The sequence below is a fragment of the Hordeum vulgare genome, chromosome 3H, assembly GCF_904849725.1.
Source record: "Hordeum vulgare subsp. vulgare chromosome 3H, MorexV3_pseudomolecules_assembly, whole genome shotgun sequence".
Classification (NCBI taxonomy): Eukaryota; Viridiplantae; Streptophyta; class Magnoliopsida; order Poales; family Poaceae; genus Hordeum; species Hordeum vulgare.
The window spans coordinates 14,393,976-14,405,651 of NC_058520.1; the positions used below are offsets into that span (position 1 = coordinate 14,393,976).

At 47.2% G+C, this 11,676-nt stretch overlaps 1 protein-coding gene across 1 annotated transcript; it reads left to right on the forward strand.

Moving 5' to 3' along the window:
• Nucleotides 1–7,900: 7,900 nt before the first annotated feature.
• Nucleotides 7,901–9,726, forward strand: LOC123442574 (COBRA-like protein 5). The gene is made up of 2 exons (XM_045118657.1): nucleotides 7,901–8,180; nucleotides 8,282–9,726. The coding sequence occupies exons 1-2, from the start codon at nucleotides 8,120–8,122 to the stop codon at nucleotides 9,568–9,570; spliced, it is 1,350 nt and encodes a 449-aa protein (XP_044974592.1). The 5' UTR covers nucleotides 7,901–8,119; the 3' UTR covers nucleotides 9,571–9,726.
• The last annotated feature ends 1,950 nt before the right edge of the window (nucleotides 9,727–11,676 follow it).

An 11,676-nucleotide genomic window follows, 5' to 3' on the forward strand; every position in this document is an offset into this window, starting at 1 on the left:
GTTGTATGTGTGTTGATTACTTACTTACCTAGCTAGGACGGTTTATATAGCATGCATTTCTGCTACTGCTACCAAAATGAACACTGATTTAATTATTCACTCGTGGAACTCGAGGTGGACTGTGCTCGTCGACATTTCTTACCCACACACTGCTGAAAAGCTGAGCGTCCACATGCCTTGTTACGCAGACTGCTCACGAGCAGAGCAAGTCTGTTTATCATTCATTTCTTACCCACACACACTGCTCAAAAGCTCAGCTTGGAGCTATGCGCGTCCACATACGGTAAAATTCACTGTTTTGACTTTTTCAAAAAGTTAAGCCTCATCTGCCCTGGTTGGAAAAAAAATCGGATCTGACCCTTTTGCTACCGCGAGATACCTTGGCGGTACGGTATAACAACCAACCACCGAGGCCCCAGACGATAGGGTTGCACGTCTAACGTAAAAATATTTATAAGTTGCGGACACAGTGCGCGTGAGTGCCTACCGTCGCACCCCTTGGCGATAGGGTCACATGCGCTACCGCCAGCCTCTCTGGCGGTAGGCCATTTTCCTACCGCCAGGGGTCTCGACGGTAGGTTGTTATACCCTATCGCTAAGGGATCTGGCGGTAGCAAAAGGGCTAGATCCGAAAAAAATTCTCAGCAAGGGTCAAATCCGGCTTAACTTTTTAAAAAAGGTCAAAACGGTGAACTTTACCTCCACATGCCTTGTTATCCAGACTGCTAAGGAGCAGAGAGAGTCTGTTTATCGGTGGACTATGGACACATCAGCCTACTCATAATCGGAATGATCGTAATGATATTATTTTTATGATATATAGTATCATAAAGTAATATCATATATGATATTACTTATAATCATGTAGAAGCATATCATTTAATATGATATGATCGATATCTACCTACGTTATTCGAACCCTATTTCTCTTCGTTAATTCTCTGTCATTGTTTGTTATTTTCGAGTGCATGATACCGACTAAGGCTAGTCACAATGGAGAGTAACTTATACTAGTGACATATATTAGTCTAAGTTACTATCTTCATAGTAATAAATGTCATAGATGTAGTAACATAGATGCTTTCATTTATTACTTAATAGAGTCATTTTGTATTGAAAACGTTATGTTATGATAACATATTATGTTACTCTATTTGCCTCTCTCCTCATTAACTACTTGCCACATCGTTATTTTTGCTTATGTGGCATCTATGTTACTCCCACTATGACCAGCCTAAGATACCACCACTATGGCCATCCTGAATACATGATAGCACCAAGACTCCTTTCTGCCATACTGCCAGGTAATCAGTTACACAGAAAGCTCATTAGTTATCAACTGTAATGCCATGTGCTCCCTAAGACTGACCATAGTGGGAGTAACTTGAAGAGTAACATAAGCTCCCATTCAACAAAATTGTCTATATGGTATTGAGTTAATGAGTACATAGGCAAATTGAGTAACTTAGCTAGTTATCGTAACATCACATATCCCAATACAATACAAGTCTATAACCTAATAAATGAAGGTTTACATGACATCACACTTATGTTACTATCCACTATGAAGGTAGTAATTAATGATCTTAAAAAGTTGGTCAGAAATTATTATCGGGGAGCTTCGAAAGGGAATAGGAAGGTCCAGTGGAAATCTTGGCAAAAACTTCATCAGCCAAAGAGCAAAGGTGGTACAGGCTTCCATGATTACCGATTATTTAACCAGGCCCTTCTTGCTCGACAAGCCTGGCAACTCTTAACAAAACCTGAAAGTCTATGTGCAAGGCTGCTGAAGAGTAAATATTATCCTAATGGCAGATTGGAAGAAACGGGTTTCTCGGGTAATACCTCCTCATCCTGGATTGCCATCAGTCATGGACTTGATCTGCTTAAAAAAGGCTTGATATGGAGAGTAGGCAATGAGAGCAACATCCATATATGTCGTGATGCATGGATCCCCAGGCCCTTCTCATATAGGCCAACTTTGCTGCAAGGTTCATGTAGATATCGACGGGTCTCCCAACTACTCAGAGATAACGGCTCATGGAATGTGAAACTACTTCAAGAAGCTTTTCTTCCCTGTGATGTTAATAAAATTCTGAATATAAGAGCTTCACCAAGATTAGGCGAGGACGTGCTTGCCTGGGGTCCAACAACTAATGGTGTTTTCACTGTCAAATCAGCTTACACTTTGGCCTTTGAGGAATCGTGTCGGCCTTCTGAAGAATCCTCTAGTACTGCTCGAGACGGCAGTCGTTCATGCTGGAAAATTATTTGGCAGAATCTAGTACCTCCCACGGTCAAGAGCTTTGTCTGGCGGGTGGCAATTAACTCTCTCCCTACTTGAAAGAATAAACACAAACGGACACTTGAACTCTCAGGGCGTTGTCCGATTTGTGATCGTGAGGGGGAGGATGCTTTCCATGCCTTGTGTAGATGCCCTCTGACGGTGAAAATGTGGAGGTGCATGTCTAATGTTTGGTGGTTGCCGAAGCTGGAGGATATGAAAAACACTGGTACTGAATGGTTGCTCCATGCTCTACAGCCACTAGAAGTGTCTAAGAGATTCATGATGGGCTATCTTGACTCTCTCTTAACTCTGAAGCTCTCGGAGGAGGAATGGATTAAAGGGAAGCAATCGATAACATATGAACATGTTACCGAGATTGTTGTGAGAAAGAACTCAGATAATAATGTTCCATGGTCGACACCGGTGGAGGGTTGGACAAAACTTAACACAGATGGTGCTTGGTCTTCTGTTGGTGGCGCGGGAGCTGGTATGATCCTCCGTGATTGTGAGCGTAAGATCATCTTCTCATCTTGTAGGGTGATGTTTTCTTGCACAAGTGCCCTAGAGGCCGATCTATCTGGGATTGTCACTTTCAATTCCAAGAATGGAGCTACCTATTCACGTGGAGTTGAATTCATGGCAAGCTGTGAGAATGATAAATGATGGAGCCACTGATCGCTCGGTCTTCTCTTCGCTGGTAGAGGAAATCAAGCATGTTAGTAAGCTGCGTGATACAAAATTTACTCATGTTCTTCGTTGCCAAAATTCTGTTAGCGATTATTTGGCTAAGTTTGCTAGGACTCACAAGAGAACTGTCGTTTGGCTTAACTCTAGCTTGTCAGAGATTATTGATCTTTGTAATACGGATTGTGGCCGTACCATTTGAGTAATACAAAATTCATTAGCAAAAAAGGTAGTAATTAATATACTAGGATAATGTGTACGTTACTCTTCACTATGGCTAGTCTAAGTACACCTGGCGTACTCTGTCTATGGGTCGAAAACTCGAGATCCAACTCGCTTGGTTGGCTTGGGTTACATGTTGAGGGAAATATGTTAATGAGGATCACTTAATTAGTTAATTACTCTCTCTGTGTTTCTAAATATAATATTTTTTTAGAGATTTCAATAGGAACTATATACGAAGACAAATGAGTTGAACCTACATTTTAAAATACATCTATATATTGTCTGTATTGAAACATTTAAAAAAGGAAAAAAGGCTTATGTTTAGGAACGAAGGAGAAGATAATACTTGTGGGTTGCTGCAGAAATTTGTAGCAATATATCCAATTATCGATGCACATTTTCACCATGTATGAACAATAGCACACCCAAAAGTAAACAGAAGGTGTCTACATCCACAATGCCTCGCATCCTTCTAGAATTAGTGGAATACTTCGATGATGTGGAGGTTTTGCATGTGCTAGAAAGTGAAATGTAAATGAATTGTATATGTTTGATGATGTGGACTATTAATTTGGATGTGCTTTAAAATAGATCAACTACTTCAAATTTACAAAATAGGGGATATAGGATAGGATTAGGCCGGACCTAGCCTATCCCCTAAGTTTAGTGGAGTAAACCTACATTTTGGTTTATGCACTTCGACAAACACCTGCTATGTGTGTCCGCGAGATGGTGACCACATCGGAAACGATAGCAGATCAGCAGCAGCGGCAGCGGGGTAGCATCAGCGTAGCGGCATCGGTGTAGCATCAGCGTAGCGGCAGTGAAGAACGACAACAGTGGAGCAGCAGCGGCGACATGCAGGGGAACGGTAACGACGACGGAGTGCGGGGGAACGGGGCCGACGGTGGCGGTGAGTGGCAGGGGAGCGGCGGCGGGTGCCAGCAACATGCAGGAGCAGCAGGGAAAGGCGAGAGAGAGAGAGAGAGAGCAGAAATTTTACTCCGGTCCATTTTAATAAAGTATATTTAGGAAGAAGTTTGATGCGGGAGTATAACTTTTACTCCCTTACGACGTATTGGGAACCGACTATGTGCGCCTACGGGAGTAAAACCGCATTTCACTGCCTTTATGGCCTTTTAGGGATGGTTACAAATGGCTTTAGCTCTCAAATATCGCAACACCATATTCTTTTGTTATGAATCTAAGCAGCACTACCTTTGGTTTGTTGAGCCTTTTTTAACACATTATATATGCAAGCGTTCATATATATGCGCATACACTCACCCCTATGAACACACACATACACATCTTACCTGTATGAATACCTTAAAAGACTGAACCAACATATTATTTTGAGCTTTACGAATTCATCGTAGGCGTCTCACCATCGACAGAAACATCTCCTTTCACTGAATGCGCATCGTCGAAAATCCTAAAAAAATCCAAAAATAGTGCAAGCATCAAAAATTTAACCCCGATGGTATGGGAATGGTCTCTCTAACCATCCAACCACAGATTGGTTTGTCCGTCTATTGAGCCTTGAGTAAAGGCCAATAAACCTACATAGTTTTTTAGGGGACTCGGCCTACCTAGGTAGTACTCCCTTTGTCTCGGTTTAGAGGACATGCGCGTAATTTTAAGTTAATGATTGAACTAGTTAAATATGCATCATATGTAATGAAAAATATATGTTTAAAAACCTCGTCCATTTAATATATTAATGATATATTTTTTATGACATGTAATACATATGTAATTAGTCAAATCAATGAGCCACGTGCATGTCTTATAAATCGAAACATCGAAACAGAGGAAGTAGCTAGTTATCACACGACAAATAAGCATCACACGTCGCGCTGAACAGCCTTGACGACCCAAAAATAGCAACGAAGGACAGAATTACTGCAACAACATCTCACCTATCAGCTGTTTTACTACCTACCACATGCATTGGTCGCATAATAAACAACGACGAGCGCGTGCCGCGTCATGCACACCTTCTTTTTTGTATACAATGTTTTTATATGACGTGTGCAATGAGACTTTCATTCATTTCTTTGTAGTGAGAGTACTCCTCCATATTAAAATAACTGTCTTAACTTCATATTAATTTTAATATGAAATGTTATTAAGTTTGATACATTTATTTTTGGACGGAAGGAGTATGAATCAAATCAAGAGAGCCGAAAAGCCGGGATAATTATAGATAGGCTGGGAGATTAGCAGGGTGTGTAGGTTTAAGAGGACCGGGGCCCCTGGTGGCCTTGCATAATTTTTATTGTAAGGGGCGCGGGGAGCATGATCCCTGTTGGTCCCACCTCCAATACTATGCGCTCCTGCAACCCAACAAACCTGTGAAACCTATGACATCTGGCCCTATAAATAGATCTGGGTTGGCCAAAACCCTATTATCCCGCCTTTCTCTCTCGATAATTTAACTACCAGTAATCCTCGGTCACGGAGATTTCTTTGCCATTTCCTTTTTTTCTTTGCTGGATTTCATCAGGGTTTTTCTTTTTCTTTCTCCAATTTTCTTTGTTTTTTTTTATTGATTGCAAGTTTTTTTATTAACATTTATTAAATGCTTTATCTATATTTTTGTTTACATTTATAAATATAAAATATTTGCAAGTATAAAAAAGTAAAAAAAAATGAAAAAAAAATGAATAAAAAACAAAAACATAGTGCTATGGCCAGCCTAGTACATCGCTCGCTTAAGTCAAAGCCGCCCCACGTCTGGCTATAAGCGAGGGGAGTTCCTAGTCAGCGCCTTCCGGGCTAATTAGGAGAAGCGGCGCTCGCTACAGCTCCAAATGGGCCGGACCACGACAGGGCACCGCAGAAAATGCCTGACAAGAATTAAAATATTACGATCCGGCAGAAAATGAGCCGGCCCACATCATGCACTACGTTTCATGTTTTCAGTAACCACTAGAGCATGCCGCCACAAGTGACATAATGAAGCGTTAAAGCTTTAAAATCTCTTAGCTGGTCATACATGATTTTTCATTAAAAAAAGAAACTTCGCAGATTTCCTAAAAATGTGCATAAACATGCAAAAAAAAACTTACCCCTATTCAGGAAAATTTCAATGAATTTGAAAAAAAATCAATTTAGAAAAATGTTCACAAAATATTCAAAAAAAATCGTCATCTTTGAACATGATATGCTTCTTTACGTGCATGAAATGACATCAATTTTTTCCAGCATGTGGGCATGCTCATGGCAGACCTCCATGCAAAATTTGAAAAAATTCGGACACCAAACGTACATTGCGCCAGGTTCGGCTAGTGTTGTAGGATTTGTTTTACCAGAAAAAACCCTAGAAAATGCATAAACTGACATAAATCAAGGCAATTTAACATGGATGCTTGCATGGTGATGCTAGGGTGTGGAAAGAAATTCACACGCTCGCATCATCATCACAAGAAAAGAATGATTACAAAAAAAAAAAAATAGTGATAAAAGGACCAGTTCGATAATGGGCCGGCCAAGCCGCGAACTGAGGTACCATCAAATAAGAAAAAGAAGTAAGTTGACAAAACAATTAGTATGTCCTAGTTGGTTAGTGTGGTTCTTGTTAGATTAAGAGGTCTTGATTTCAAATCATGGCACTTGCATTATTTTTGGACTTTCACATATGCAAAAGTCTATACGGTTTGATGAAATGATCATACTACCTTTATACGGTTTGAAAATGATCATACCCTAAACCCTTTATACGGTTTGTAAACAATTCTAATTTTTCAGCGCTCTCCCTCCCACCATGTAATCTTCTGTGTGTAAGGTGAACTTTTTACTTGGCTAAGTTTCTAATATAAAGTCAGCGGGTGCCTTCCCACTCTCGACAGGTTTTAAAAAAAGTTTGTGAATTCAAAAATATACACAGATTTTAAAAAAGTTCACAAACTTTAAAATGTGCATCAGTTTTGCAAAATGCACAGTGATAGGCGCTTAAGGTGCCAAAGAGGAAATGCCGGCGGTTAATGCTAGACCAATAAAAAAATGAAGACAACTAATAGCCCCCAACCAGTAGTGTAATTTTGTCATTGGCTGTCAGCTCTTTTGAGTTGAGAGGACAATGAATTAGCTGCAGTGAGACGGAGAGACTATTGGTGAATTCCATTTTTCAGTTTCTGCAACCTGAAGAATCTGCAAACATACATATCGATGGCTGTGAGAGGCTTGTATTTGGGTTGGGCATCATTCACCGTAGCAGCTGTTGTATTTTCTGTCAGCATTTAGAGAGGGGGAAAAACAGAGAGACGATAGTATCTGCCTAGAGTGTTTGTGATAGCTGAACTGACTGCATAGTTTTGTGGCTTGCCAAGTCTGCCACCTGGTTGCAGAGGAGGGGAGAACAGAGATTTTTTGTAAATCGAGTAGGGGAAGAACAGAGATGAGCACAGAATTATTATTTCCAGAGTTGTCTAGCTTGCCAAAAGGTAAACTGGCTACATCAATAGCTCATATAGTAACTGGGCATCAATCAACATAAGTAAACTGATGAACATATCTCCCTGGACCTGGAGATTAATTATACCGCTGCATCATTGTTGGGCCGAGATATATATCCATGGTCGCTTTCCATCTCGCCTACCGCGGTTGCTTCAGTTGAGCGTCGAGCTACCAACCAGGCCAGCCGACGTGACGCAGCACCACCGGGAAAGTAATTAATTCTGATCTCACAGCACGCTAGCACAGGCCGGCCTGCACAAGTATGATGTATACATCCATCGATCGATCGATCGTTAGCAGAGAGATGGGGCTGAGCCATCACCCGCGGATTAATTCAATGGAGTTTTTGTTAAGTTACCCAAGCCACCGACGACATGCCATCTCGCTCCTGCTCGTTGATAAATTGCCTCACTTCTTCTTCCAGCTGGTATTCTAATTTTCGCCCTTTAATCAGCTCCATCGATGGAGCTCCCCAACTCTATGCTCCTGGCTCTGTTCCTCGCGATCACCTGCTCCGTCGCAGGTAGGTTAATTATATTCCTCCGATGCTTGTTTAATCGATCAACTTAGTGATCATGCATGCTTGTTGCTCATCATCCGGTCGTTGTTTCTTGGCATGCGCAGCTGCGTATGATCCGCTGGACCCGACGGGCAACATTACGATCAAGTGGGACATCCAGTCATGGACGCCGGACGGGTACGTGGCGATGGTGGCGATGAACAACTACCAGCAGTACCGTCAGATCATGGCGCCGGGGTGGACGCTGGGGTGGTCGTGGGCCAAGAAGGAGGTGATCTGGTCCATCGTGGGCGCGCAGGCCACGGAGCAGGGCGACTGCTCCAAGTTCAAGGGCGGCATCCCGCACTGCTGCAAGCACACGCCCTCCGTCGTCGACCTCCTCCCCGGCGTGCCCTACAACCAGCAGATCGCCAACTGCTGCCGCGGCGGCGTCGTCTCCGCCTACGGCCAGGACCCGGCCGGCGCGCTCTCGGCGTTCCAGGTCTCCGTGGGGCTCGCCGGCACCACCAACAAGACGGTGAAGCTGCCCAAAAACTTCACGCTCATGGGGCCCGGGCTCGGCTACACCTGCGGCCCCGCCACCGTCGTCCCCTCCACCGTGTACTGGAGCGCCGACCACCGCCGCAAGACGCAGGCGCTGATGACCTGGACGGTGACCTGCACCTACTCGCAGCAGCTGGCGTCGAGGTACCCGACGTGCTGCGTCTCCTTCTCCTCCTTCTACAACAGCACGATCGTGCCGTGCGCCCGGTGCGCGTGCGGCTGCGGCGCGCACAAGAGCACGGGCGGGCGCGGCGGCAAGAGCCACAGCGACGGGTGCATCGCCGGCGACTCCAAGCGCGCGCTGACCCCCGGGGTGAACACGCCCAAGAAGGACGGGGCGCAGCTGCTGCAGTGCACCAACCACATGTGCCCCATCCGCGTGCACTGGCACGTCAAGCTCAACTACAAGGACTACTGGCGCGCCAAGATCGCCGTCACCAACTTCAACTACCGCATGAACTACACGCAGTGGACGCTCGTCGCTCAGCACCCGAACCTCAACAACGTCACGGAGGTCTTCAGCTTCCAGTACAAGCCGCTCCTGCCATACGGCAACATCAACGACACCGGCATGTTCTACGGCCTCAAGCTCTACAACGACCTGCTCATGGAGGCCGGCCCGTTCGGCAACGTGCAGTCGGAGGTGCTCATGCGCAAGGACGACGCCACCTTCACCTTCGGTCAGGGATGGGCTTTCCCGCGCAAGATCTACTTCAACGGCGATGAGTGCAAGATGCCGCCGCCGGACTCGTACCCGTACCTGCCCAACTCCGCGCCGCCGCGTTCTTCCATCATCACCGCTGCTGCCTCAACGTGCCTGGTGTTGCTGCTCCTGCTCCTGGCGGCGTGATCTATATATCCTGGTGCCACAATTTTCCCATTTTGTAAAAGACAACGCACTGTTGTAGGTAGGGGCATTTTGGTCTTGCGAGTATTTTACCTTGTACACCAAGATGGTATGTTCAAGTGATTTCATGGTAATCCTTAAGGGAAACGTTACCTTCCAGCCGGCTGCTCCTGCTCTCGCATCCACCACCTCCTTTGTTTGCCACGTGGGCGCGTCTAACGGCTGAAAATGGTTCCCGTGGCCGACGGATCACAAGCCGTTTTCCTGAAACAATTCCATTGTTTCAGGACGTTGTTCCTGCAGCGCGCTGCTGGCAAGCAGGAGGGGCTCTCCCTCGATCCCGATGGATCGGGAGCCAGGGCGGCGGCGTGCTCCAGGCAGCAGGGTGCCGCCGCCAAAGAGGCGGCGGGGCAGCCGATGAGCATGGGGGCGGCGGATCCGGCCGGACCTCGCCGGATCCAGGCCGGACGGCGGCGGCGCGACGAAGGGGCAGGCGGTGCGGCGGTTCCCTGCAGGCTGGGGCTGCAGCTGGCGCCGGAGTGCGCCCTGCCGGCGACACGCGCGGGGCGACGGCCGGAGGGAACCAGCGACGAGCCGGAGCTCCTGCGGCTGCGGATGCAGCTCAGGGCGTGGCTCGCGCGAGGCTCGCTCCGAGGAGGAGGCAGGGAGGCTTGTTGCAAAAATTCCTGAAACTCAACCGTTGTTGCAAAAAATTCTTCCGTAAAAATACCTATGTTACAGGAAGACGAAGAAAAAAAAATCTACAACAAGCAAATTGTTTCTGAAACTCGACCGTTGTTTCAGGAATTAACAGATCCAAAGTTTATTTCTTGCAACAAAGCGAAAGTTTCCGCAACTCGAGCGTCGTTTTAGAAAATAACTACTGACCATGCGGCGGGGATGCAGGGCGTTAGATCGGCATCCGACGGCTAGCTAGGTGACGGATAATTTTTAGAAATCATCCGACGGACGCGTAGCGTTCCCCAATCCTTAATTAGATGTAAGTTTCTCTGTACTTTTTTCATATCTTAGAGCAACTCCAACGGGTGATCCATTTCGTCAGTCACCGTTCGTTTGGATCTGTGCTGACAAAAGTGATAGCCCAATGCCCCGACCCATTGCCAAAACGCGTCTGCTTCGCGCCAGCGTCGATCCATTTCTGACCCAAATTTAGGACTGAAATGCGTCGGCGCGGATGCGCGCGCCCTCTTGGTATTCGCTCCAACCACCACCAGTCAACTTAATTTATGACGACCATCCTCCACGGGCAAACGCGACAGCGACACTTGTCACCTTTTTTTATCCGAGCGTCCGCTGGGGTTCGGCCCCGCTTCCAGAACCCCATCCCCATCTCGCCACCTCGTCGGCGACCAAACCCTAGACAACAGCCATGGTCGTCTCCTTCCAAAACTAGGGCAAGGCCCTCGTCTACCCTCACGCGATCTCCCCGCCGGTGTCTTCCCACCGGCAAGCGAGCGTGTCAGCGTCCCGGGGCACCAAGCACACGGTGGCACTGGGAGCACCGCGTCCCGCTTTTGTACTCCGATGTCACCCTCCCGCACCACTGGCATCTTCATCCGGAGAGGATCCCGGTGCCGGCCGTGCCGCGGTCAGCGCGGATGCATGCGGAGGAGGTGAGTCGCCGCCGGCATGAGATGACGCCGAGCAGCGGCTCAACCCTGTGTACGCGGCCGACTCTCCCAACTAGAAGGTCTGGTTCGCGGACGAGCACGAGGAGTAGCGTCGGAGCGGCGTGCGCGACATGCAGCCAGGAGGGCCTCTGCCGCCCCCGCCCATCGTTAGCGACGAGGACCAGGAAGCGGAGGCCGCCTACCAGGCGGCGCTGACAGCTGCACTCCGCGAGAGCGAGGAGGAAGAGTGGCGCAAGGTCGAGGAGGAGGACGCGGCATACGAGGCGCAACTCGCGGAGGCCATCGCGCTGTCCTCCGCCGGCGATTGCGTCGTGCCACCTCCGCCGAAGACCGAGTCCACGGAGCCGCAGCGGGAGGTCTGCCAGTGGACCGGCTGCCTCCGCGAGTGGGTCTGCGCGCCGTCCATCTGGTTGGACGCGACACTGCAGCAGGAGGAAGCCTACCTCCAGCACTGGAG